This window comes from Melospiza melodia, chromosome 25 (assembly GCF_035770615.1).
Source record: "Melospiza melodia melodia isolate bMelMel2 chromosome 25, bMelMel2.pri, whole genome shotgun sequence".
Taxonomy (NCBI): Eukaryota; Metazoa; Chordata; class Aves; order Passeriformes; family Passerellidae; genus Melospiza; species Melospiza melodia.
In genome coordinates, this window is record NC_086218.1 from 10,517,091 (window position 1) to 10,544,418 (window position 27,328).

General features: G+C 55.7%; 1 protein-coding gene across 1 annotated transcript; it reads right to left on the reverse strand.

Annotated features, from left to right (window-relative positions):
• Nucleotides 1–1,882: 1,882 nt before the first annotated feature.
• On the reverse strand, nt 1,883–26,633 carry LOC134429376 (integrin alpha-10-like). Its single transcript, XM_063176525.1, is given in 32 exon segments — nt 1,883–2,074; nt 4,114–4,227; nt 5,618–5,661; nt 5,664–5,709; nt 6,811–6,924; nt 8,231–8,305; nt 8,392–8,505; nt 10,184–10,268; nt 10,375–10,458; nt 10,565–10,641; nt 11,511–11,603; nt 11,945–12,086; nt 12,167–12,252; nt 12,350–12,460; nt 13,111–13,253; nt 14,410–14,579; nt 15,678–15,808; nt 16,859–17,062; nt 17,711–17,854; nt 17,940–18,088; nt 19,066–19,236; nt 20,057; nt 20,411–20,484; nt 20,564–20,729; nt 20,801–20,951; nt 21,711–21,859; nt 22,385–22,512; nt 22,587–22,701; nt 23,429–23,508; nt 24,177–24,274; nt 25,427–25,538; nt 26,459–26,633. Coding segments are annotated over 32 exon segments (3,483 nt in total). The 5' UTR covers nt 26,502–26,633; the 3' UTR covers nt 1,883–2,005.
• Between the last annotated feature and the right edge of the window lie 695 nt (nt 26,634–27,328).

The following is a 27,328-nucleotide window of genomic DNA, read 5'->3' on the forward strand; positions in this document are numbered from 1 at the left end:
ATTCTCTTTCTCAAAGAATTAATTCCCTTTCTCAAAGGATTCCCATTCTCAATTAATGAATTCCCTTTCTCAATGAATTAATTCCCTTTCTCAATGAATTCCCTTCTCAATAATTTTCCTTTCCCAATGAATTCCCTTTATTCCCTTTCTCAGTGAATTAATTCCCTTTCTCAATTAATGAATCCCCATTCCCAATTAATGAATTCCCTTTCTCAATAAATCCCCATTCCCAAGTCATCCTTGGAGCTGGGAAAGGGAAGAAGGAATTTGAGGGGTGGGTGAGGGGGCGCAGAAACCAGCTCATAAAAAGCTTTTTTTTGGGAAGGAAAACCCTGATTTGCTGAATTTGTCCCCAAAAGAGGAGATCCAAACACCTCCTGCTGTTGGGGACACTTTGTGGGACACAGGGACACCCAATCCTGGGGCAGGAGGGGATTTTTTTGGGGAAATCCAGTTGGATTTATAAATTTATCCCAGTGCTTTTCTCTCGGATCCAGCCCCTGATAATGGAGATTTCTGGAGGAAATTCCACTTCTTCCACTTCTTCCCTTTTCCACATCCTGCTGGAAATGAGAATTCCAAGATTCCAGATCCTCAAAATCCTGAATTTAACCTGGATTTGAGTGAGGGCTGGGATTTGGGTCTCCCTCTGTGTTGCATTTGGGATAATTCCAGGTTTTTTTCCCCTGGATGAAAAATTCCTGCTCCCAGATGATCTGGAAATCAGGATGGAAGATTCCTGATCCTCAAATCCTGGATTTGAGCCTGGATTTGAGTGAGGGGCTGGGATTTGGGTTTCCTCCTCCCTCTGTGTTAGATTTGGGATAATTCCAGGGTTTTTCTCTCGTATCCAGCTCCCTGATAAAGGGGATTTCTGGGGGAAATTATTTCCACTTCTTCCCTTTTCCCCATCCTGCTGGAAATAAGGAATTCCAAGATTCCTGATCCTCAAAATCCTGGATTTGACCTGGATTTGAGTGGGATTTGGCTGGGATTTGGGTCTTCCCCTGTGTTAAATTTGGGATAATTCCAGGTTTTTTTCCCCCCTGGATGAAGAAGAATTCCTGCTCCCAGATGATCTGGAAATCAGGATAAAAGATTCCTGATCCTCCAAATCCTGGATTTGAGTGAGGGCTGGGATTTGGGTCTCCCTCTGTGTTAGATTTGGGATAATTCCAGGTTTTTCCCCCTGGATGAAGAAGAATTCCTGCTCCCAGATGATCTGGAAATCAGGATAAAAGATTCCTGATCCTCCAAATCCTGGATTTGACCTGGATTTGAGTGGGATTTGGCTGGGATTTGGGTCTTCCCCTGTGTTAAATTTGGGATAATTCCAGGTTTTTCCCCCCTGGATGAAGGAGAATTCCTGCTCCCAGATGATCTGGAAATCAGGATGGAAGATGCCTGATGCTCAAAATCCTGGATTTGAGTGGGATTTGGCTGGGATTTGGGTCTCCCTCTGTGTTAAATTTGGGATAATTCCAGGTTTTTCCCCCTGGATGAAGGAGAATTCCTGCTCCCAGATGATCTGGAAATCAGGATAAAAGATTCCTGATCCTCCAAATCCTGGATTTGAGTGAAGGCTGGGATTTGGATCTCCCCCTCCTTCTGTGTTAGATTTGGGATAATTCCAGGTTTTTCCCCCCGGATGAAGAAGAATTCCTGCTCCCAGATGATCTGGAAATCAGGATAAAAGATTCCTGATCCTCCAAATCCTGGATTTGACCTGGATTTGAGTGGGATTTGGCTGGGATTTGGGTCTTCCCCTGTGTTAAATTTGGGATAATTCCAGGTTTTTTTCCCCCTGGATGAAGGAGAATTCCTGCTCCCAGTTCCACGGGCTGGAGCTTTTATTGCTGGAGCTGCTCCATCCATCCCATCCATCCCATCCATCCCCACTTTCCCCTCTCCATCCCCGGGGCTGCTCCTGGTCCCTGCACCGACCCCAAACCCCACAGGGACATTGCTGGGTGTCCTCGTGCCACCAGCGGCGCTGTCACCTCGCTCAGGGCTCTTCATCCTCCTCCTCCTCCTCCTCCTCCTGGGGGGGCTTCGGGTGGGAGAAGAATCCCAGCTGGGGAGAGGGATGGCAATGGGAATGGGGACCCGTCCCTCACCCTGGGGGTGACATTGCCACCCTCCCAAGGTGGCATTGTCACCCTCCCAAGGTGCAAATGTGACCCTCCCAAGGTGGCATTGACATTGCCACCCTCCCAAGGTGGCACTGTCACCCTCCCAAGGTGCAAATGTGACCCTCCCAAGGTGGCATTGACATTGTCACCCTCCCAAGGTGGATGGCCCTCCCAAGGTGGCATTGTCACCCTCCCAAGGTGGCATTGTCACCCTCCCAAGGTGGATGGCCCTCCCAAGGTGGCACTGTCACCCTCCCAAGGTGCAAATGTGACCCTCTCAAGGTGGCATTGACATTGTCACCCTCCCAAGGTGGATGGCCCTCCCAAGGTGGCACTGTCACCCTCCCAAGGTGGATGGCCCTCCCAAGGTGACATTGACATTGTCACCCTCCCAAGGTGGATGGCCCTCCCAAGGTGGCATTGACATTGTCACCATCCCAAGGTGGATGGCCCTCCCAAGGTGACATTGTCACCCTCCCAAGGTGACATTGCCACCCTCCCAAGGTGGATGGCCCTCCCAAGGTGGCATTGTCACCCTCCCAAGGTGCAAATGTGACCCTCTCAAGGTGACATTGACATTGTCACCCTCCCAAGGTGGATGGCCCTCCCAAGGTGACATTGCCACCTCCTCCAGGGTGACATCATGGCCCTCCCAAGGTGATATCATGACCCCCCCCCACCCCTTAGGTGGCACCTCAACCCTTCCCAAGGTGACAACACGACCACCCCAGGGTGACATCGTGGCCCTCCCAAGGTGACAATGTGACCCTCTCAAGGTGATGTCACCACCCTCCCCAGGTGACAGTGACATTGTCACCCTCCCAAGGTGTCATACCATGTCTCCCTCCTTGGTGCCACCCCCACGACCAACCCAGGTGGCACTGTCACCCTCCCAAGGTGCCACCATGCCCGCACCTTGATGTCACCCCTCAGTGCCACCATGCCTCTCCCCTACCTCAGTGTCACCCCAAGATGCCACCATGCCCCCCATTGGTGCCACAATGTCCCCCCTCCCTCGGTGCCACCCCTTGGTGCCCCCCCCTTTGTGTGACCCCTCGGTGCCACCGTGCCCCCCTTCAGTGTCACCCTTCGATGCCCTCCTCGGTGCCACCTCAAGGTGCCACCATGCTCCCCCCTTGATGTCACCCCTCAGTGCCACTGGGCCTCCTCCCTACCTCAATGTCACCTCAAGGTGCCACTGTGCCCCTCTCCTGGATGTCACCCCTTGGTGCCACTGTGTCCCCTCCCTTGGTGTCACCCCTCAGTGCCCCTGCTCTGTGCCACCGTGTCCCCTGTCAGTGCCACCATGTCCCCTGTCAGTGCCACCATGTCCCCTCCCCTCACTGTCACCGCTTGGTGCCCCCCATTTATGTGACCCCTTGGTGCCACCGTGCCCCCTCTGGGTGTCCCCATTGTCCCCCCAGTGCCACCATGTCCCCTCCCCTCAGTGTCACCCCTTGGTCCCACCATGTTCCCCCTCAGTGGGACCCCCCTTGACGCCTCCCTTGATGTCACCCCTCAGTGCCACCGTGCCCCCTCTGGGTGTCCCCATTGTCCCCCCCAGTGCCACCGTGTCTCCTCCCCTCAGTGTCACCCCTCGGTGTCACCCCTCGGTGCCACCGTGTCCCCTGTCAGTGCCACCATGTCCCCTCCCCTCAGCGTCACCCCTTGGTGCCACCGTGCCCCCCTCAGTGTCACCCCTCAGTGCCACCGTTTCCCTTCCCCTTGGTGCCACCATGTCCCCTCCCCTCAGTATCACCCCTCGGTGTCACCCCTCAGTGCCACCGTGCCCCCCCTGGGTGTCCCCATTGTCCCCCCAGTGCCACCGTGTCTCCTCCCCTCTGTGCCCCCCCTCGGTGCCACCTCTCCCTCCCTCAGTGCCACCGCTCGGTGCCGCCCTTTGTGTGACCCCTCGGTGCCACCGTGCCCCCCTCAGTGCCACCCCCCGGTGTCCCCCCGGGTGTCCCCAATGTCCCCTCACCCTCCAGAGGCCGAGGCTGAGCAGGGCCAGCAGCAGGAGGCCCCCCAGGGCGCTGCCCCTCAGGATCCACAGGGACACCGGGAGCCGCCGCGCCCGCAGCACCTCCAGCACCAGCTGGGGGCAGAGAAAAAAAAACAAACAAATTTTGGGGGGAAAAACCAGAATTGAGGGGGGGAAATGGGGGAATTTGGGGGGAGAAATGGGGGAATTTGGGGGGAAAATGGGGATTTTTGGGGGAAAACGGGGGAATTTGGGGAGAAATGGGGGAATTTGGGGGAGAAATGGGGGAATTTGGGGGAGAAATGGGGGAATTTAGGGGAGAAATGGGGGAATTTGGGGGGGGAAATGGGGATTTGGGGGGTGGAAAATTGAGAGTTTGGGAGGAATTTGGGGGGAAATGGGGGAATTTGGGGGGAAAATGGGGAATTTTGGGGAGAAATGGGGGAATTTGGGGGAGAAATGGGAAATTTGGGGAGAAAATGGGGGAATTTGGGGGAGAAATGGGGGATTTGGGGGGGGAAATGGGGGAATTTGGGGGAGAAATGGGGATTTGGGGGGGGAAATGGGGGAATTTGGGGGAGAAATGGGGATTTGGTGGGGGGAAATGGGGAGTTTGGGAGGAATTTGGGGGGAAAATGGGGGAATTTGAGGGGAAATGGGGGAATTTGGGGGGAAAATGGGGATTTTTGGGGGAAAAATGGGGGAATTTGGGGGGAAAACGGGGGAATTTGGGGGAGAAATGGGGGAATTTAGGGGAGAAATGGGGGAATTTGGGGGGGAAAATGGGGATTTGGGGGGTGGAAAATTGAGAGTTTGGGAGGAATTTGGGGGGAAATGGGGGAATTTGGGGGGAAAATGGGGAATTTTGGGGAGAAATGGGGAAAATGGGGGATTTTTGGGGGGGGAAATGGGGAAAATTGGGGGGGAAATGGGGGAATTTGGGGGGAAATGGGGATTTGGGAGGAAAATGGGGGAATTTGGGGAGAAATGGGAAATTTGGGGAGAAAATGGGGGAATTTGGGGGAGAAATGGGGGATTTGGGGGGGAAAGGGGGAAATTTGGGAGGAAAATGGGGGAATTTGGGGGGGAAATGGGGATTTGGGGGTGGGAAATGGGGAGTTTGGGAGGAATTTGGGGGGAAATGGGGGAATTTGAGGGGAAATGGGGGAATTTGGGGGAGAAATGGGGATTCAGTGGGGGGAAATGGGGAATTTGGGGGCAAATGGGGATTTGGGGGAAAATGGGGAATTTGAGGGAGAAATGGGGGAATTTGGGGGGGGAAATGGGGAATGTTGGGGGAAAACATGGGGATTTGGGAGGGTAAATGGGGATTTTGGGAGGGGAAATTGGGGAATTTTTGGGGGAAATGGGGATTTGGGGGGGAAATGGGAATTTGGGGGGGGGAGATGGGGAATTTGGGGGGAAAATGGGGGATTTTGGGGGGAAATGGGAATTTTGGGGGGGTAAATGGGGATTTGGGGAAATGGGAATTTTGGGGTCCCACCTCCCTGTGCTGCGCCCCCTCCTCCAGCACAAGAGCCCCCCCTCGACCCCCAGCCAGACATTGCTGACGATCCTCAGGCTCCTGAATTTCACCTGGGGTGGGAAAGGGAATCACAAACATCTTAAAATTCAATAAAATAATAGTAAAATTCAATAAAATAATAATAAAATTAAATACAGTAATAATAAATAATAAAATAATCATTAAAGTTAAAAAACCATAATAAAATTAAATGTAACTAGAATAAAATTAAATTCAATAATAATAAAGTTTAAATAAAACAATGAAATAAAATAGTAATTAAAAGTAAATAAGATTATAATAAAATTTAATAAAGCTATAAAATTAAGTGCAATAATACAATTAAATACGATAATAACAAGGAATAAAATAATAAGAAAATTAAACACAATAATGACAACATGAAATGAAATAACAAAATTAAATAAAATAATGAAGTTGAATAAGAATAGAATTAAATAAAGCTATAAAATTAAACGCAATAATACAATTAAATACGATAATAACAAGGAATAAAATAATAATAAAATTAAACACAATAATGACAACATGAAATAAAATAATAAAATTAAATAAAATAATAAAGTTGAATAAGAATAGAATTAAATAAAACTATAAAATTAAACGCAATAATACAATTAAATCCAATAATAACAAGGAATAAAATAATAATAAAATTAAACACAATAATGACAACATGAAATAAAATAACAAAATTAAATAAAATAATGAAGTTGAATAAGAATAGAATTAAATAAAACTATAAAATTAAATACAATGATAAAATAAAAATAGAATTAAATAAAAATAAATAGAATAATAATAAAAAAATAAAATTAAATATAATAGAAGCAAATAAAAGAATAAAATCAAATAAAATAGGAATAAATTTTTAAAAATTAGAATTCTAATAAAAATCGAAAAATAAAATAATAAAAAATAGTAAAATAATAAAAATAATAAAAATAATAAAAATTAAAATAATAAAAATAATAAAATAATAAAAAATAAAAATAATAAAATAATAAAAATAATAAAATAATAAAAATAATAAAATAATAAAAACTAAAATAACACAAAAATAATAACAATTAACGCAAACAATTTTTTCCTTATTTTTAATTATTTTTTTTTTAATTTAATCTATGTAATGTGCATTACTCCGGGCTCACCCCGCCGAAGGAGCTCTCGTGCAGCCGCTGCCGGAGCTCGATGGAGGCGCCCCCGCCCCGCCCCAGCCCGGCCAGGCCGCAGCTCAGCCCCCGGCAGCGGCTGCTGGAGCAGTCCTGGGGGGCAGAAACATTGGGGAGCCCCCCAGAATACCCCAGGGTGGGGTGAAGATCCCGCCTGAACCCCCCAAATATCCTGGGAGTGGTGGGGGAAACCTCCAAATCCCTGAACCCTCCAAATCCCCCTGGAGTGGTGGAGACCCCCTTTGAGCACCCCAAATTTCCCCGAAGTGGGGATCCCCCTGAAACCCCCCAAAGCCCAGGATGGGGATCCCTCTGAACCCCCCAAAATACCCCAGGGTGGGGTGAAGATCCAGCCTGAACCCCCAAAATATCCTGGAGTCGTGGCGATCCCCCCCTGAAACCTCCAAATCCCTGAACCCTCCAAATCCCCCTGGAGTGGTGGGGATCCCCCCTGAACCCCCCAAAATACCCGGGGTGGGGTGAAGATCTCGCCTGAACCCCCCAAATTCCCTGGGAATGGTGGAGACCCCCCCTGAGCACCCCAAAATACCCCGGGGTGGGGTGAAGATCCCCCCTGAACCCCCCAAATTTCCCCGAAGTGGGGATCCCCCTGAAACCCCCCAAAATATCCTGGGAGTGGTGGAGACCCCCCCTGAACACCCCAAAATACCCCGGGGTGGGGTGAAGATCCCCCCTGAACCCCCCAAAATATCCTGGGAGTGGTGGGGATCCCCCTGAACCCCTCAAATACCCTGTGAGTGGTGGGGATCCCCCCTGAAATCTCAAAATCCCCGAATCCCCCAAATCCTCTGAAAATGGCAGTGATACCCCTGAACCCCCCAAATACCCCGAGAGTGATGGGGATCCCCGTGGAACCCCCAAATCCTCAGGAAGTGCTGGTGATGCCCCTGAACCCCCCAAATCCCCAGAGTTTTGGGGATCCCCTTGAACTCCCCAACTCCATGAACCCCCTAAATACCCTGGAAATGGTGGGGGGATCCCTCTGGACCCTCTAAATCCCTGAACCCCCCAAATCCCCAGGGTGGCGTGAGGATCCCCCCCAAACCCCCAACCGCCCCCCACAAACCCCCAGAGTTTTGGGGATCACCCTGAACCCCCCCAAACCCCCTGGACTGTTGAGGATCCCCCCATAACCCCTCAAGGGGCGTTTTGAGCCCCACCCTGGAGTTTTGAGGACCCTCTTGAAGTTTTGAGACCCCCCCCTGGAACCCCTCTGGAGTTTTGGGGACCCCCCTTGAACCTCCTGGGAGATTTAGGGACCCTCCCAGAGATTTGGGGACCCCTCTGGAGTTTTGGGGACCCCTCTGGAGTTCTGGGGACCCCTCTGGAGTTTTGGGGACCCCCCCAAACCCCCCCTTGGGGTCACATCCAGCCCTACCAGCCTCTCGCTGTGCCGCAGCTCCTCGGGGGGCACCGGGGTGCCCTCGCTGGGGGGGTGCAGCCTGCAGGAGGCCTGGGGGGGCACGGGGGGGCTCAGGGGGCACCAGCACAGGGGGGGACCCCACCAAGAGACCCCCCCCAGGTGTCCCCCAGACTCACGTTGGCAGCCAGGAGCCGGGTGACAGACAGGATGGGGGCCCCGCGGTGGCCCAGGGCGGGCAGGGCCATGTGCAGGGTGAGGTTCTGCAGGGGGTGGCACCCCAAGTTCTGCACCTGGGTGGGGAGGGGGGCAAGGTGGGCGCCACAGAAGCCGTGAGGAGCAGCTCCAAAATGTCCCACCAAAGCCATGAGGAGCTCCTTCAAATTGTCCCACCAAATCCCTCCAAACTGTCCCACCAAATCCCTGAGGAGCAGCTCCAAAATGTCCCACCAAAGCCATGAGGAGCTCCTCTAAACTGTCCCACCAAATCCCTGGGGAACATCTCCAAAATGTCCCACCAAAGCCATGAGGAGCTCCTCCAAAGTGTCCCACCAAAGTGTCCCACCAAATCCGTGAGGAACATCTCCAAAATGTCCCACCAAAGCCATGAGGAGCTCCTCCAAAGTGTCCCACCAAAGTGTCCCACCAAATCCGTGAGGAACATCTCCAAAATGTCCCACCAAAACCCTGAGGAGCTCCTTCAAATTGTCCCACCAAATCCCTGAGGAGCATCTCCAAAATGTCCCACCAAAGCCATGAGGAGCTCCTCCAAAGTGTCCCACCAAATCCGTGAGGAGCAGCTCCAAAATGTCCCACCAAAACCCTGAGGAGCTCCTTCAAATTGTCCCACCAAATCCCTGAGGAGCATCTCCAAAATGTCCCACCAAAGCCATGAGGAGCTCCTCCAAAGTGTCCCACCAAAGTGTCCCACCAAATTCCGGAGGAGCATGTCCAAACTGTCCCACTGAATCTATGAGGAGCCACTCCAAAATGTCCCACCAAAACCCTGAGGAGCCTCTCCAAACTCGCCACCAAATCCCTCCAAAATATCCCACCAAGTCCTTGAGGAGCTCCTCCAAACTGTCCCACCAAATCCGTGAGGAACGTCTCCAAAATGTCCCACCAAAACCCTGAGGAGCTCCTTCAAATTGTCCCACCAAATTCCTCCAAACTGTCCCACCAAATCCCTGAGGAGCATCTCCAAAATGTCCCACCAAATCCATGAGGAGCATCTCCAAACTGTCCCGTCAAATCCCTCCAAACTGTCCCATCACATCACTGAGGAGCATCTCTAAAATGTCCCATCAACTCCTTGAGGAGCTCCTCCAAATCCATGAGGAGCATATCCAAACTGTCCCACCAAATCCCTGAGGAGGCCCTTCAAATTGTCCCATCAAATCCTTGAAGAGCTCCTCCAAAATGTCACACCAAAATGCTGAGGAGCTCCTTCTAATCCCTGAGAAGCATCTCCAAAATGTCCATCAAATCCATGAGGAGCTCCTCCAAACTGTCCCACCAAATCTGTGAGGAGTTCCTCCAAATCCCTGAGGAGCATCTCCAAACTTTCCACCAAATCCCTCCAAACTCTTCACCAAATCCCTGAGGAGCTCCTCCAAACTGTCCCACCAAATCCCTGGGGAGCATCTCCAAACTCTCCCATCAAATCCCTCCAAACTCACCACCAAATCCTTGAGGAGCTCCTCCAAACCGTCCCACCAAAACCCTGAGGGGCATCTCCAAACTCACCACAAAATCCTTCAGGAGTTCCTCCAAACTTTCCACCAAATCCCTCCGAACTCACCACAAAATCCCTGAGGAGCTCCTCCGAACTCCACCAAATCCCTGAGGAGGATCCCTGTCCACCAAAGCCCCTTGGGACCCCCCAGATCCCACCCCCTATCATCATCATCATCATCATCATCATCATCATCATCATCATCATCATCATCATCATCATCATCATCTCCTCACCTTGAGCGTGGTGGTGAACTCGGGGCCGGCGCTGGAGCTGAAGGTGCCCAGGGGGTGCAGCTCATAGCGGGGCAGGTTGGTGGCACTGGGGGGACACGGAGGGGTCACATCCATGCTGGTGTCCCCATCAGTGACCCCCCCAACTCTGCAGGTCGGTATTTTGGGGGTGTCCCCGACGCCCCCAGCCCCACCTGGACAGGAACACGTTGGCCTCGTAGCGGATGGGCACCGACAGCTCCACCACGTTGTCCTGCGGTGTCACCTCCCTGCTGTCACTGCATGGGGGGTGTGGGGACACTCAGGAGTGTCCCCAAATTCTGGCCACGCCCCCCGGGTGTGGCTCCGCCCCCCCAGGGCTCAGCCCCGCCCCTCAGCCCTCACCTGGTGGCCCTGAGCGTGAGCTCGGCGCGGTCCAGCAGGACGGAGCAGCTGAACTCCAGCTCCAGCGTGAAGGACACCTGGGGGTCAGGGGGGTTGGGGGGTCTGGGGGGCACCGAGGGGGTTTGGGGGGACAGGGATTCTCCTCGGGGATTGGGTGGGACGGTTTGGAGGAGATCCTCAAGGATTTGGTGGAGAATCTGGAGGGGCTCCTCAGGGATTTGGTGGGACAGTTTGGAGGAGATCCTCAGGGATTTGGTGGAGTCTGGAGGAGCGCCACAGGGGTTTGGTGGGACATTTTGGAGGGGTTCCTCATGGATTTAGTGGAGAGTTTGGAGAGGCTTCTCAGGGATTTGGTGGAGAGTTTGGAGATGCTCCTCAGGGACTTGGTGGGAGAGTTTGGAGGGATTTGGTGGGACATTTTGGAGGGGCTCCTCAGGGATTTGTTGGCTCAGTTTGGAAGGGTTCCTCAAGGATTTGGTGGGACAGTTTGGAGGGATTGAGTGGGACAGTTTGAAGGAACTCCTGAGGGATTTGGTGGGAGAGTTTGGAGGAGCTCTTCAAGGATTTGGTGGGACAGTTTGGAGGGATTGGGTGGGACGTTTTGGAGGAGCTGCTCAGGGATTTGGTGAAGAGTTTGGAGAGTTCCTCAGGGATTTGGTGGGACAGTTTGGAGGGATTTGGTGGGGCATTTTGGAGGAGCTCCTCAAGGATTTGGTGGGACATTTTGGAGATGCTCCTCAGGGATTTGGAGGAGCTCCTCAGGGATTTGGTGGCACAGTTTGGAAAGGCTCCTCAGGGATTTGGTGGAGAGTTCAGAGGAGCTCCTCATGGGCTTCCCCCAGGCTGTACCTGGAGCACGAGGCTGAGGAAGGGGGTGTTCTCTGGGGGTTCCCTGGGGTCTCTCAGGGGTTCCCTGGGGGTTCCCCGGGGTCTCTGGGGGTCTCACCTTGGCCTGCGAGCGGAACACGGGGTACCCCACGCTGCAGCGCCGGCGCTGCCCCCCCAGGGCCGAGCACTCCAACTTCACCGAGCTGGGCTCCTGCGGGGAGACACCACGGGGACTCCTCAAGGATTTGGTGGGACATTTTGGAGATGCTCCTCAGGGATTTGGAGGGACAGTTTGGAGGAGCTCCTCAAGGATTTGGTGGGAGAGTTGGGAGGAGCTCCTCATGCACTTAGTAGGACATTTTGGAGGTGCTCCTCAGGGATTTGGTGGCACAGTTTGGATGAGCTCCTCAGGGATTTGGTGGGACAGTTTGGAGCAATTTGGTGTGACATTTTGGAGATGCTCCTCAGCGATTTCCGGAGACGTTTTGGAGGAGCTCCTCAGGGATTTGGTGGGGTTCCTCAGGGACTTGGTGGGGCTCCCCCAGGCTGTACCTGGAGCACGAGGCTGGAGAAGTGGAGGTTCCCAGGCAGCTGCAGCCACAGGCTGGCATTGTAGGCGTTCTCCTTGCGGTTCTCCAGCTCCACCTCCACCAGCATCCTCCTCCGGCCTTTCCGCAGGACGTGGGGGCTCTGCCTGGGGGCCAGGGGGGGGTCACAGGGCGCTCCTGGCATCCCAGGGACACCATGGGGACACTGGGGGGACACCAGGGCTACCTGGAGCCCACGATGTCCGTGGTGGCCTTGAGCACCAGGTCGGTGACGCACTCGTCGTCGTCGCCGCAATCCTTGAAAAACGGGATCTGGAAGGAGACAGGGGGGGATCCCGGTGTGATCCCAATGTGATCCCAGTGCCTGGGGGCGATCCCAGTGCCGGCGCACACCCCTCCCAGCACACACCAGTTTGCGGAGGGAGGTGGGAGACGCCTCATCCAGCACGGAGCCGCTCGCGGCCTCATCCAGCGCCCAGGTGAGGCTGAGGCTGAGGGGCCGCAGGTAATCCGAGGTGTCCTGCACAACCGGGGGGTCCCGTCAGCCTCACCCGGGCGGGATCCCGGGAATGGGGCTGGGAGGAGTCCCCCGGGAATGCGGCCGGGAGGAGCCCCCGAGGGCCAGGAGGAGCCCTTCGGGAATGGGGCCGGGAGAAGCCCCTGAGGGTCAGGAGGAGCCCCCGAGAGCCGGGAAGAGCCCCTGAGGGCCGGGAAGAGCCCCTGAGGGCTGGGAGGAGCCCATGAGGGCCGGGAGGAGCCCCCGAGGGCTGGGAGGAACCCATGAGGGCCGGGAGGAGCCCATGAGGGCCGGGAGGAGCCCATGAAGGCCGCAAGGAGACCCCCGAGAGCCGGGAAGAGCCCCCAAGGGCCGCGAGGAGCCCATGAGGGCCGGGAGGAGCCCCCGAGGGCCGGGAAGAGCCCATGAGGGCTGGGAGGAGCCCATGAGGGCCGGGAGGAGCCCCCGAGGGCCGGGAGGAACCCATGAGGGCCGGGAGGAGCCCATGAGGGCCGGGAGGAGCCCATGAGGGCCGGGAGGAGCCCATGAGGGCCGGGAGGAGCCCCCGAGGGCTGGGAGGAGCCCATGAGGGCCGGGAAGAGCCCATGAGGGCCGGGAAGAGCCGTGAGGGCCAGGAGGAGCCCCCGAGGGCCGGGAGGAGCCCCAGGACTGACCAGGACGTGGAAGGGGACGCGGGCGCAGCTCTGCCGGCCCAGCGGGAGCTCCACGCGGCGCTGCAGCAGCCGGCGGGCACCGGAGTCGAAGGCGGCTCGGGATCCCGGGCCCCGCTCCTCCAGGGACGCGTTGTACCGGAGAGCTGCGGGACAGGGGCGGGTCAGGGCCGGGAGAGCCGCGGGGACGGGGGCTGTCCTGGTGGGAGGGACTCGGGGAAACCCGGGGATGCTCCAGGGACACTGCCAGGAGCCTTGGGGTGCTCCAGGAGCCTTTGGGATGCTCTGGGGTGCTCCAGGCCCAGCCAGGGATGCTCCAGGGACAATCCCAGGACCCTTTGGGATGCTCCAGGAGCCTCTGGGATGCTCCAAGGATGCTCCCCACCCAGCCAGGAGTGCTCCAAGGACATTCCCAGGACCCTTTAGGGCACTCCAGGACCCTTTGGGATGCTCTGGAATGCCCTAGGACCCTTTGGAATGTTCTGGAATGTTTCTGGGATGCTCTCCACCCAGCCAGGGATGCTCCAAGGACACTCCCAGGAGGCTTTGGGATGCTCTAGCACCCTTTGGGATGCTCCAGGAATGTTCCTGGAAGGCTCCAAGATCCTTTGGGTTGGTCCAGGACCCTTTGGGATGCTCCAGGCACAGCCAGGGACTCTCCAGGACCCTTTGGGGTGCTCCAAGGATGGTCCAGGGCCCTTTGGGATGTTTCTGAAACGATCCAGAACCCTTTGGGATGCTCTGGGATGTTTCTGCGGTGCTCCCTGCCCAGCCAGGTCTGCTCCAAAGGGTCCCAGGAGCCTTCAGGTCGCTCCAGGACCCTTTGGGATGCTCCAGGAATGTTCCTGGAAGGCTCCAAGACCCTTTGGGTGGCTCCAGGACCCTTTGGGATGCTCTGGGACGTTTCTGGGCTGCTCCAGGGACACTCCCAGGACCCTCTGGGATGCTCCAGAGACACTCTCAGGACCCTCTGGGTTGCTCCAGGACCCTTTGGGATGCTCTGGGATGCCCCAGGACCCTTTGGGTTGCTCCAGGACCCTTTGGGATGCTCTGGGACGTTTCTGGGGTGCTCCAAGGACACTCCCAGGACCCTATGGGATGCTCTGGGATGCCCCAGAACCCTTTGGGATGCTCTGGGACGTTTCTGGGGTGCTCCAAGGACACTCCCAGGACCCTTTGGGATGCTCTGGGATGCCCCAGGACCCTTTGGGTGGCTCCAGGACCCTTTGGGATGCTCTGGGACGTTTCTGGGGTGCCCCAGGCCCACCCCCCGGACCCCGCAGCCCCCAGGCCCGCACTCACCCACATCCATGCCCGGGGGGGCGCTCCGGGAGCGGCTCTGGGCGCGGAAGCAGAGGCGGGCACGGAGGCAGACGGCCCCGGAGCCGCCGCGCCGGCAGTTCCGCCGGGTGACGCTGACGGCCGCCGGCTCCACCGACACCGCCGCGGCCACCTGCAGGATCCAGCGGGACCTGCGGGCACGGCGACACCGGGCACCTCAGCCTGGGCACAGGGACAGCCAGCCCTGGGTCTGGGCTGAGGCGTGCAGAGCGCTGGGAGGATCCCGGGTTCTCGCAAGGGGAAACTGAGGCACCGAGTGCCTTTCCTCCTGAATGTCCCCATGGGCCACATGTCCCTGTTCCTGGGGTGTCCCTGACCCTTCTCGATGTCCCTGTTCCCAGGGTGTCCCTGTCCCTTCTCCAAGGGACAGCTGTCCTTGTCCCCGCGGTGTCCCTGTCCCCTCTCCACGTCCCTGTCCCCATTCCTGGGATGTCCCCGTCCCTTGTCCCTGTCTCCATTTCCGGCATGTCCCTCTCCCCTCTCCATGTCCCCATTCCCAAGATGTCCCTGTCTCCATTGCCAGAGCGTCCCTGTCTTTCTCCATGTCCCAGTCCTTTCTGCCTGTCCCCATTCCCAGGGTGTCCCTGTCCCCTCTCCATGTCCCTGTCCCTTCTCTGTGTCCCCATTCACGGGGTGTCCCTGTCCCTTCTCCATGTCCCTATTTCCAGGGTGTCCCTGTCCCTATTCCTTGGGTGTCCCTGTCCCCTCTCCATGTCCCCATTCCCTGGGTGTCTCTGTTCCTTCTCCATGTCCCTGTCCCTTCTCCATGTCCCCATTCCTTGGTGTCCCTGTCCCCTCTCCATGTCCCTGTCCCCATTCCTGGGATGTCCCTGTCCCTTGTCCCTGTCTCCATTTCCGGCGTGTCCCTGTCCCCTCTCCATGTCCCCATTCCTGGGGTGTCCCTGTCCTTTCTCCATGTTCCCATTCCCAGGGTGTCCCTGTCCCTTGTCCATGTCCCCGTTCCCGGGTTGTCCCCATCCCCATTCCCGGGGTGTCACTGTCCTTTCTCCATGTCCCTGTCCCTTGTCCCCACCCCCCATTCCCATGGTGTCTCTGTCCCCTCTCCATGTCCCTGTCCCTTCTCCATGTCCCCATTCCCAGGGTGTCCCTGTCACTTCTCCACGTCCCTGTCCCCATTCCCAGGGTATCCCTATCCCCATTCCTGTGGTGTCCCTGTCCATTGTCCCCGTCCCCATCCCCAGGTGTCCCCACCCCTGTCCCCTGCTCACCGCAGCACCACGGCCGCCCCCTGCGCCCCCACGGCCACGTCCACCAGTCCGTCTCCGTCCATGTCCGTCCGTCCGTCCACGCTGATCCCGAAGTACCGCAGGCTCCAGCCCAGCGCCGCCGCCTCGATGCGCTGGGAACCAGAATTTTGAATTTTTCGTTTTTCTGGCCCAGAGATGGGGTGACTGAGAGGCTCAGTTGGTTTTATAAAATAGAATAAATCGTTTGAAGTATAAACTTTTAAAATGAAGTCAAAATGAAAAATAAAATAAAGTAAAAATAAAATCAAGTAAAATAAATTTTTTAAATAGAAGTTTTTAAAACTTCTCTTTTTAGTCCCATGTGAAGGGTGAGACAATCCAGGTGTTATAATTCACGCCATCACAATCAGAAACTAATTATTTCTTAATTATTATACACTATAAGAGTGTCCTTTCTCCATGTCTCCATTCCTGAGGCGTCCCTGTCCCCTCTCCATGTCCCTGTCCCTCCTCCATGTCCCCATTCCCGAGGATGTCCCTGTCCTTTCTCCACGTCCCCGATTTTGGGGTGTCCTTGTCCCTTCTCATTGTCCCCATTCCTGAGGTGTCCCTGTCCCTTCTCCATGTCTGTCTCCTTTCTCCATGTCCCTGTTCCTGGCGTGTCCCTGCCCCTTCTCCATGTCCCTGATTTTGGGGTGTCCCTGTCCCCTCTCCATGTCCCCATTCCCGGGGTATCCCTGTCCCTTTTCCATGTCCCCATTCCCAGGGCATCTCTGTCCTTTCTCCACGTCCCTGTCCCTTCTCCATATCCCTGATTTTGGGGTGTCCCTGTCCTCTCTCCATGTCCTCATTCCCGGGGTGTACCTGTCCTTTTTCCATGTCCCTGTCCCTTCTCCATGTCCCTGATTTTGGGGTATCCCTGTCCCCTCTCCATGTCCCCATTCCCAGGACGTCTCTGTCCCCTCTCCATGACCCTGTCCCTTCTCTGCGTCCCCATTCCCGGGGTGTACCTCTCCTTTTTCCATGTCCCTGTCCCTTCTCCATGTCCCTGATCCCAGGGTGTCCCTATCCCTTCTCCATGTCCCTGATTTTGGGGTGTCCCTGTCCCCTCTCCATGTCCCCATGCCCAGGGTGTCCCAGTCCGCTGACAGCGTACCCCGGCCCCACCGGCGTTGTCACTGCCCCCCTCGCCGGTGTCTCACCTGTTTGCGTTGGGGCAGGAGGGTGCCCGGTGCCACGTGGAACACGTAGAGCGCCCCTCGGTGCCCGTCCTCCAGCGGGGCGCCCACCACGGCTCCGGCCAGCCCGTCCTGGCTCAGGTTGGGCACCGCGCCCAGGGCGGAGCCGAAGCGCGAATCCTGCGGCCTCGGCTCGGGCAGCAGCGACCCCGCGGGGCTCAGGCGCTCCTGGGGGTGCGGGGGGGCCCTCGGTACCGCCGAGGGACAGGGAGCCCCTCATTGCCACCGTGTTCCCGTGATTATCCCAAATTCCCCCGGTACCGCCGAGGGACGGGGAGCGCCTCAATGCCACCGTGTTCCCGCAATCGCCCCAAATTCCCTCGGTACCCCCACGGGACAGGGAGCCCCTCAATGCCACCGTGTTCCCGTGATTATCCCAAATTCCCCCGGTACCGCCGAGGGACGGGGACCCCCTCATTGCCACCGTGTTCCCGTGATTGTCCCAAATTCCCTCGGTACCCCCAAGGGACGGGGAGCCCCTCAATGCCACCGTGTTCCCCCGATCGCCCCAAATTCTCTTCTAGTCCCTCTGCATCCTGCTGATCCGCCCATCCCCTGCCCCTGTTCAACCCAGCTCGCCCCAGTTCAACTCAGTTCACCCCAATCCCCATCCCTCTCACCTGCCCCACACCCCCAGGTTCACCCCAGCCTTCTCACCTGCCCCCCACAGGTACACACAGACCCTCCCCTTTCCCCTCACACCTTCCCCACACCTCTAGGCCCACACCTACCCTTCTCACTTGCCCCACACGCCCAGGCCCACCTCTGCCCCTCTCACCTGCCCCACCCGGTACACGCAGCCCCTCCCGGTCTCACCTGCCCCACCCGGTACACGTAGACCCTCCCGGTCTCCCAGCTCTGCCCGCCCAGGTAGGAGGGCGCTGCCACCAGCAGCAGCTCGCTGTCCCCATCTCCCTCCAGGTCCAGGGCCAGCACCTCGCTGCCGAAGTAGGAGCCGATCTGGGGGTGTGCAGGGGGCTGTGAGGCTGAGGGGGGACCCAAGTTCACCCCCCAAGACCCTCAGGGGTCCCCCAGCACCCCTCACCTGGTCCCCCGTTAACGCCTGGGCCACGGTCACGGTGCCCGCGGGGTCCAGCTGGAACAGCACCACCTTGCCCTTGTGCTGGAACCGGGGGGCACCGGCCACCAAGAGGCGCTGCCCCCCCGGCAGCTGCAGCGAGGACACCGAGTACCCTGGGGGGACAGCGGGGTCAGGGGGGGGGACGGTCCTGGGGGGGCAGGGGGGTCCTGGGGAACCCTAAATATTCGGGTTTGGGGCGTCCCCAGGGTACCCAAATATCCGTGTTTGAAGCATCCCTGGAGCACCCCAAAAATCCAGGATATGGAGCATCCCCAGGGCACCCAAATATCAGGGTTTGGAGCATCCCCAGGGCTCCCCAAATTTACAGGATATGGAGTATCCCCAGGGCACCCCAAGTTTACAGGACATGGAACACCCTAGGGCACCCCAAATTTACAGAACGTTTCTCTATCACCAAGCACCCCAAATATCCATTCCATGGAGTATCCCCCAGGGCACCCCAAATTTACAGGTTTGGAGCATCCCTGGAGTATGGAGTGTCCCCAGGGCACCCCAAATTTATAGGACATTTCTGTATCACCAAGCACCCCAAATATCCAAGACATGGAGCATCCCCCAGGGCACCCCAAATTTACAGAACATTTCTGTATCACCAAGCACCCCAAATATCCATTCCATGGAGCATCCCCCAGGGGACTCCAAATATCCAGAACATGGAGCATACCCAGCGTACCCCAAATTTAAAGGACATTTCTATATCACTAATGATCCCAAATATCCATTCCATGGAGTATCCCCACAATACCCCAAATTTCCAGGACATTTCCGTATGACCAAGCACCCCAAATATCCAAGACATGGAGTATCACCAAGAATCCCAAATATCCAGGACATTTCTGTATGCCCAAGGAGCCCAAATATCCATTCCATGGCTATGCAGCATCCCCAGGGCACTCCAAATTTCCAGAACATTTCTGTACCACCAAAACCCCCCCAAATACCCATTCCACAAAGCACCCCCCCGCTTCACTGCTCATCTCCAGGCTGTGGAAAACCCAATTCACCCCCAAATCTGGAGGGCTTTGGAACCAAACCCGTTGACCCCACGGCCCCCAGGGCTCCCCCGTACCCAGGTAGGCCGCGTGGTTCCTCAGCTGCGGCGGGAATTCCTCCTGGAACGCCCCTCGGGCCGGCACCACGCGCCCGCGCCGCCGCTCCGCCAGCACGCCGCCCTCCCAGCCGTGGGCTCCCACCATGCCAAAGAGGATCCCGTCCTGCTGGGAGGGGTGGGACACGTCACCTCAGTGCCCTCGGTGTCCCCAAACCCCCGTCAGATTTGACTGGAAAAATCCCCTTGTCCAGGATTTTCTCCTGGGAAGGTGAGAAGGCTCGGAGGAAAATGAAAACAATAATTCTCCGATTTGCTTCTCCTGTGTTTTGCTCCTTTGAAATGTGGTTGGACATTGTTTCATTGGTTTAATGAGAATTGTTTTGACTTAATGACCAATCACAGCCCCGCTGGCTCTGTCAGATTGTCTGGAAAAATCCCCTTGCCCGGGATTTTCTCCTGGGAAGGTGAGAAGGCTCGGAGGAAAATGAAAACAATAATTCTCTGATTCGCTTCTCCTGTGTTTTGCTCCTTTGGAATGTGGTTGGACATTGTTTCATTGGTTTAATGAGAATTGTTTTTACTTAATGACCAATCACAGCCCCGCTGGCTCTGTCACATTTTCTGGAAAATTCTCCTTGCCCAGGATTTTCTCCTGGGAAGGTGAGCAGCCTCAGGGGAAAATGAAAACAATAATTTCCTGATTTGCTTTTCCTGCGTTTTGCTGCTTTGGAATTTGTTTAGGGATTGTTTAATTGGTTTCATGACAATTGTTTTTACTTAATGACCAATCACAGCCAAGCTGAGGCTCTGGAAAGAGTAATGAGTTTTTTCATTATTATCTTTTAGCCTTCTGTCTGAATCCTTTCTGTATTCTTTAGTATAGCTTAGTTTATTATTCTTTTATATAATAGAGTGTCATAAAATAATAAATTAATAAAATGATAAATTCTAAGAACATGGAGTCAGATTCATCATTCCTTCCTGCCATGGGGCACCTCAACAATATCACCCTGCCATGCCAGGGGTGAGATGGGTTCAGGGTTGTTTTCCACCTTTCCCACTGTGGTCACAACTTTCCCAAGGCTGTGAGAAGCTCAGAGAAAGGAATTATAAACAATTCTTATCTTAACTTTCTGCACCTGGTGTTTGTGATCACGTTAACGTTCACAAACATTAATGTGTGTGTTATGTGTATGTGCTAATGTGCGTGAACATGTTAATGTGTGTTGATTACCAAAGGGTGGCTTCTTAATTAGCCAATGTTTTGATTAAAGGACCAATCAGAATATAAAAAGGAATGGGTATCCTAATAAAGTGGATTTGGCCTTCTGGGTGATTTCTGACTCAGTAGGGACAGGATCACCTCGAGGTGGTGGATGGAAAAGCCAATCTGGGACATCTCCAGCTCGAAGGCGCTCTCGTTGTCCCCGTGGGTGCCTGAAAGAGGAGAAATGAGACTCAGCTCCTCCATCTGGAATCCCCAGCCCTTCCCACCATCCCAGCCCCAAACCAGCACCTTCCAGGCTGAAGATCCGATCTCCCAGAGCATCCACGATGTCGTTGAGGGCGGCCTCGTCCGTGACGTTGAAGAAATACTTCTCATCGGGGTCGCTGGCGATGAACTTGATCTCCCGGATGAAATCCTCGGGGTCCTGCTGCCTCCTCAGGTAATGCCCCAGCACCTGAGGGATGGACAGGGCTCAGCAGGATGCCCAGGGCCCGGGGGGCAGCAGGGAGGGTGGCGGGGGCTCACGGCGATGGCGTAGCGGGTGACGTTGCGGCGCTCGCACTCGGCCAGCGCCGCGGGCAGCTCGTCCCCGTCGTGGGACTCCCCGTCCGTCAGCACCAGCAGCAGCCGCGCGGCCCCCGGGCGCCCGCCCCGCGCCGGGCTGAACGACTCCGTGCTGCGGGAGAGGGATGGAGGGTGAGGGCCTGGGCAGCCCGTGGTGAGCTCTGCCCCAGGGCTGAGCCTGATGCCAGCCCTGACCCTGACCCCCGTCCTGATCCTGACCCCCGTCCTGATCCTGATCCCGGATCCCAACCCTGATCCTGATCCCAGTCCTGATCCTGATCCCGGATCCCAACCCTGATCCCGATCCCAGCCCTGATCCTGATCCCTGTCCTGATCCTGATCCCGGATCCCAACCCTGATCCTGATCCCTGTCCTGATCCTGATCCCAGCCCTGATCCTGATCCCAGTACCAACTCTGATCCTGATCCCAGCCCTGATCCTGATCCCAGCTCTGACCCTGCTCTCAACCCTGATCCTGATCCCAGTCATGGCCCCGATCCTGATCCCAACCCTGACCCCAGTCCCAGCCCCAATGCCAATCCAAATCCTGACTTGATCCCAAACCCAATACCAATTCCAATCCCGATCCCAACCTGGACCCTAAACCCAACTCTGACCGCAATCCCAGCCCCACTCCCAGTCCCAACTCTGACCCCAATCCCACCCCGATCCTGCTCCCACTCCCAATCCTGATCCTGCCCCCAATCCCATCCCGATCCTGCCCCCAATCCCATCCCGATCCTGCCCCCAATCCTGCCCTCAGTCCCACCCCAATCCTAGTCCCACTCCCGATCTCGATCCTGCCCCCAATCCCACCTCAATCCCACCCCCAATCCCCCCCAATCCCACCCCCAATCCCCCCCAATCCCACCATGCCTCCCGGATGGCCATGGCCGTCCTGGTCTCCCTCCCCTCCTGCCGGGTCAGGTTCCGCGCGGCCTCCAGCAGGCTCTGGGCTGTGGGGTGCTGCCCCAGCGCCCACTCCTGCACCACGTGCTCCCCGTACTGCAGCACCCCCACCTGGAACGGGGACAGTCAGAGCCAGAGAGAACCCCCCAAATTCACAGGGAACCCCCAAATCCCCACGGTGCTGCCCCAGCGCCCACTCCTGCACCAGGTGCTCCCCGTACTGCAGCACCCCAACCTGGAACGGGGAGAGTCAGAGCCAGAGAGACCCCCAAAACCTCCCCCAAACCTACAGGGAACCCCAAACCCACAGGGACATCCCCAAATCCCCGAGGACCTCCCAAATCCCCAGGGTGATAATGGCATCACTCCAAGGACGAGGCCATCACCCCAAGGGACAATGCCATCTCACCCAAAGGACAATGCCATCACCCAAGGGACGCCAGCCCAGCCCTGGGGACAGTCCCCTTGCCCTGGAGACGCCACCCCAGCCTTGGGGACACCATGGTGGCCAAGGTGCAACACCAGGTGCCATCACCCCAAGGCTGCCATCACCCCAGGGACAACAGCACTGCTCTGAGACAGTCCCCTTGCCCTGGGGACACCGTCCCAGCCCTGGGGACACCGTGGTGGCCTGACCTGTGTCTGCCCCGGCCCGATGAAGAAGCGTTCCAGAACGTTCCCCAGGAAGGCCTGCACCTCCTCCCAGGGGTAGATGCTGTTGGAGCCGTCCAGGAGCACCACGATGTCCATGAAGGTGGAGCAGCCTGGCAGGGGACACCGGGGGTGACACCGGGGGTGGCAGGGCCCGGGGGCTCCCAGGAGGTGCCACCCCACTCACGCTGGGCCGTGGGGGCCATGGTGGCCACCAGCTGCAGCTCCTGGTCCAGCTGGACGCAGCGGCCGGGGCTGAACACGGAGGTGCCGCATTGCTGGGACCACAGCGGGGCACAGGCCTGGGGGACGGGGGGACACGAGGTCACAGCAGGGACATTGCCACCTCTGCCACCCCCTGCCTCAGTTTCCCCCTGCCTCAGTTGCCCCACTCCTGTCTCAGTTTCCCCATCCCTTCTCCCCTTTCCTGCCTCAGTTTCCCTCAACCACCCTCGGTCTCCTACTTCTCCTCCTCTAGTTTCCCCTTTCCCACCTCACTGCCCCCATTCCTGCCTCAGTTTCCCCTTTCCTGCCTCAGTTTCCCCACCCCTCCCTCAGTTTCTCCATTCCTGACTCAGTTTCCCCCTTTCCTCCTTCATTTTCTCCATTCCTGACTCAGTTTCCCCACTCCCACCTCACTGCCCCATTCCTCCCTCAGTTTCCCCACTCCTGCCTCAGTTTCCCTGCCCGTGCCTCAGTTTCCCCACTCCCGCCTCAGTTTCCCCACCCCTCCCTCAGTTTCTCCATTCCTGACTCAGTTTCCCCACTCCCACCTCACTGCCCCATTCCTCCCTCAGTTTCTCCACTCCTGCCTCAGTTTCCCTGCCCGTGCCTCAGTTTCCCCACTCCCGCCTCAGTTTCCCCACCCCTCCCTCAGTTTCTCCATTCCTGCCTCAGTTTCCCCACCCCTCCCTCAGTTTCCCCATTCCTGACTCAGTTTCCCCACTCCCACCTCACTGCCCCATTCCCGCCTCAGTTTCCCCGGCCGTGCCTCAGTTTCCCCGGCCGTGCCTCAGTTTCCCCGCTCACCACCAATCCCCCGTCCCCGGACTCGGCCAGGGTCATGCCCAGGTGCCCGGCGCTGCTGCTGAGCCACGGAACCGCAGCACCTTGGGGACAACGGGGACAGAAACGGGGGTGAGTGCCTCGGGGCGGGGGGGGGGGGGACCCCAAAACCTCAGCAGGGTCTGGGGTGTGGGGGGACCCCCAGAGTGCAGCACCCCCAGCCGGAATGGGGAGGGTCAGAGCCTGAGGGAGCCCCAAAACAACCCCCAGACCCACAGGGAACCCCCAAATTCACAGGGACACTCAAACTCACAGGAAACAGAGAGAGTCGGAGCCAGAGGGAGCCCCAAAACTTCCCCCAAACCCACAGGGACCCCCCAAATTTCTCCCCATGGGTACCGAGGTTGGCCTTGGCACAGGAGGAGTTTTGGGGTCCCATGTGGGACCCCCCTCAAAACCCAGGGAAACCCAAACACACAGGGAACCCCCAAACCTCCAGAAATCCCAGTCCACAGGGACTCCTCAAACCTCAGGGAACCCCAAAACCCCAAAAAATCCCAAAGTCCAGAGGGACCCCTCCAATCCCCAGGGACTCCAAAACCCCCCCAGAAATCCCAAGCCCACAGGGACCCCCAAATTCCTCATGGAACCCCCGAACCCCCGGGAACCCCTACACCCACAGAGACCTCAAATCCATGGGGACCCCTCCAAACACCCAGGGAACCCCCAAATCCCACAGGGACCCCCCAAATTTCCCCCTCCCCGTGGGTACCGAGGTTGGCCTTGGCGCAGGAGGAGTTCGGGGGTCCCATGTGGCACCTGTAGATGTCCCCTCGGCCGTCCCCGTCCCACGGGGCCCCCACGAGCAGCCTGAGGGGACAAAATGGCGGCCGGGGGAGGGTTGGGTGACACAGAGGGGACGCCGAGGGTGCCACCACCCCCTCCCCTCCCCCAGCACGGCTTTGGCCACGTGGTTTTTTTTTGGTTTTTTTTTGACGATTTTTGACGATTTTTTGGGGGTGGGCGCCGTGCCAGGGCTGTGCCGCCCACGCCTGTCTGTCCGTCTGTCTGTCTGGCCGCAGCCTCCTGCTCCTCCCGTGCTTCCCCTGCCCTCAGTTTCCCCATTTCCACCTCAATTTCCCCACTCCTGCCTCAGTTTCCCCTTCCCACCCCCTCCCCACCTTTCATGCCCCAGTTTCCCCAGTCCTGCCTCAGTTTCCCCAGTCCTGCCTCAGTTTCCCCTTTCCCACCCCCTCCCCACCATTCCTGCCTCAGTTTCCCCCTTTCCTCCCTCAATTTCGCCACTCCTGCCTCAGTTTCCCTTTTCCAATATCAGTTTCCCCATTCCTGCCTCAATTTCCCCATTCCTGCCTCAGTTTCCCCATCCCTGCCTCAGTTTCCCCATTCCTCCCTCAGTTTCCCCACTCCTGCCTCAGTTTCCCCTTTCCCACCCCCTCCCCACCGTTCCTGCCTCCGTTTCCCCATTCCCGCCTCAGTTTCCCCATTTCCACCTCAATTTCCCCACTCCTGCCCCAGTTTCCCCCCTTTCCTGCCTCAGTTTCCCCATCCCTGCCTCAGTTTCCCCTTTCCCACCCCCTCCCCACCATTCCTGCCTCAGTTTCCCCACTCCTGCCTCAGTTTCCCTTTTCCAATATCAGTTTCCCCGCTCCTGCCTCAGTTTCCCCATCCCTGCCTCAGTTTCCCCTTTCCCACCCCCTCCCCACCGTTCCTGCCTCAGTTTCCCCATTCCCGCCTCAGTTTCCCCATTTCCACCTCAATTTCCCCACTCCTGCCCCAGTTTCCCCCCCTTTCCTGCCTCAGTTTCCCCATCCCTGCCTCAGTTTCCCCTTTCCCACCCCCTCCCCACCATTCCTGCCTCAGTTTCCCCACTCCTGCCTCAGTTTCCCTTTTCCAATATCAGTTTCCCCGCTCCTGCCTCAGTTTCCCCATCCCTGCCTCAGTTTCCCCGCTCCTGCCTCAGTTTCCCCATCCCTGCCTCAGTTTCCCCCAGGTCTCACTCACCCCTTGTCCCCGCCACTGCCCCACTGCAGCACCCGGTATCCAAACTGGGACTCCGCTGGCCCCAGGAACACCCTGGCAGTGCCCACGTCGATGTTGAACCCCTCAGCGACCCCTGCAGAGGTGGAAATTCCCTTTTTAGCCTTTTTTCCCCCCCAAAAAACCCCATTAAAAATAAAAATTTTCCATTAAAAATATATTTTTTCCCATCAAAAATGAGAATTTTCCCATTAAAAATAAGATTTTTTTTCCCCATTAAAAAATAAGATTTTTTTCCCATTAAAAAATAAGATATTTCTCCATCAAAAATAAGATTTTTTTTCCCTTAAAAATAAGATTTTTTCCCCCATTAAAAATAAAATTTTTCTCCATTAAAAATAAGATTTTTGCCATTAAAATTAAGATTTTCCATTCAAAATTCCGGGTTTTAGTTCCTCTTAGGAATTCCCCTTCCCACCTTGAGCCCGCCCTAAATTCAGAGATTTTGGTGTTTTCTCCCTCAAAAATAAATTAATTGGGAGGAAATGACCAAAACTGTTCAATTTTAAAGGGATTTCAGTGTTTTCTCCCTCTAAAAAAAATCCAAAATAAATTAAATGGTGGAAAATGACCAAAACTGGTCGATTTTAAAGGGAATTTGGTGTTTTTTTACCTCAAAAAAATCTCAAAAATAAATTAAGTGGGGAGAAATGACCAAAATTGGTAGATTTTTAAGGGATTTTGGTGTTTTCTCCCTATAAAAAAATCCAAAATAAATTGAATGGCGGAAAATGACCAAAAACTGGTTGGTTTTAAATGGATTTTGGTGGGTTTTTTTTTCCCTCAAAAATAAAATTAGGAGGGGGAAAATGACCAAATTTGATCGATTTTACCCCAAAATCCCCCCTGGAAATTCAGAGAGAAGGGAAGGAGGGAACCACACGTGGCCGCACTCGGATTATTCAAACTCCCAGACCTTAATCCCAATTCTGATCCCAATTTTAGCCCCAAAAAAGCCCCAAATTGCCCCAAATAAACGGAATTTTTGGGTTTTACCTGGGAGCAGGATCAGGGCCAGGAGCAGTCCCACACCCCTCATGGCTGCAGCTCCAATTCGGACTCCAAGCAGGACAAAAATCCCCGAGTTTGGGGTTTTTTTCCTCTTTTTTTTTTTTTTTTTTTTTTTTTTCCAGTTTATTTTTCCCTCCTCCTTCACCCTCAATTGGCTGCTAAAAATAAATGTGGTTTTGGATGGGAGGGAGGCGAAATTTCAGGGAAAAAAAACAGCAAAGTGGTAAAAACACAGGGAAAAAAGGAGAAATAAGGGAGAAGTGGGTGCAGGATTTTTTGGTGGGGGGTTCTGGATATTTGAAGGGAATTTTTCCACTTTTTTTCTGGGGAAAATGAGATGGGAAAAATCTGAATTTTCCCCCAAGGATTGAAGCACACAGAAGTTGGATATTCCCCATGGGGACAGTCAGGTGGGAAAAGGGATTTTGGGGGGGTCTGGGTGGGGTTTGGGTGGATTTTTGGGTGAATTTTGGGTGGATTTTAGGTGGATTTTGGGTGGATTTAGGTGGATTTTGGGTTGCCACGTCCTCCGGGTGACACTGGCACCACCCGGAGTTCAAAAAAAAAAAAAAAAAGGAAAAAAAATTTAATAAAAAAAGGGAAAAAAAATCCAAAGTCTGCGAGTTAGGACAGAGGGAAAATTGTACTGCCAGAGGTTGTGGGAAGGGCTGGAATTTTCAGGGGGAATGAAAAAAAAAATGAGTAAAAAATAAAAAACATCAAGGAATGAGGAGAAAAACAGAGAAAACGGACAAACAGCGAGTGTGCGGCCCCGGCGGCCAAACAGGGCCCTGCCCACGGGGAAACTGAGGCACGGGGGGGGAAACTGAGGCACGGGGCCACCAGTTCAGCCCA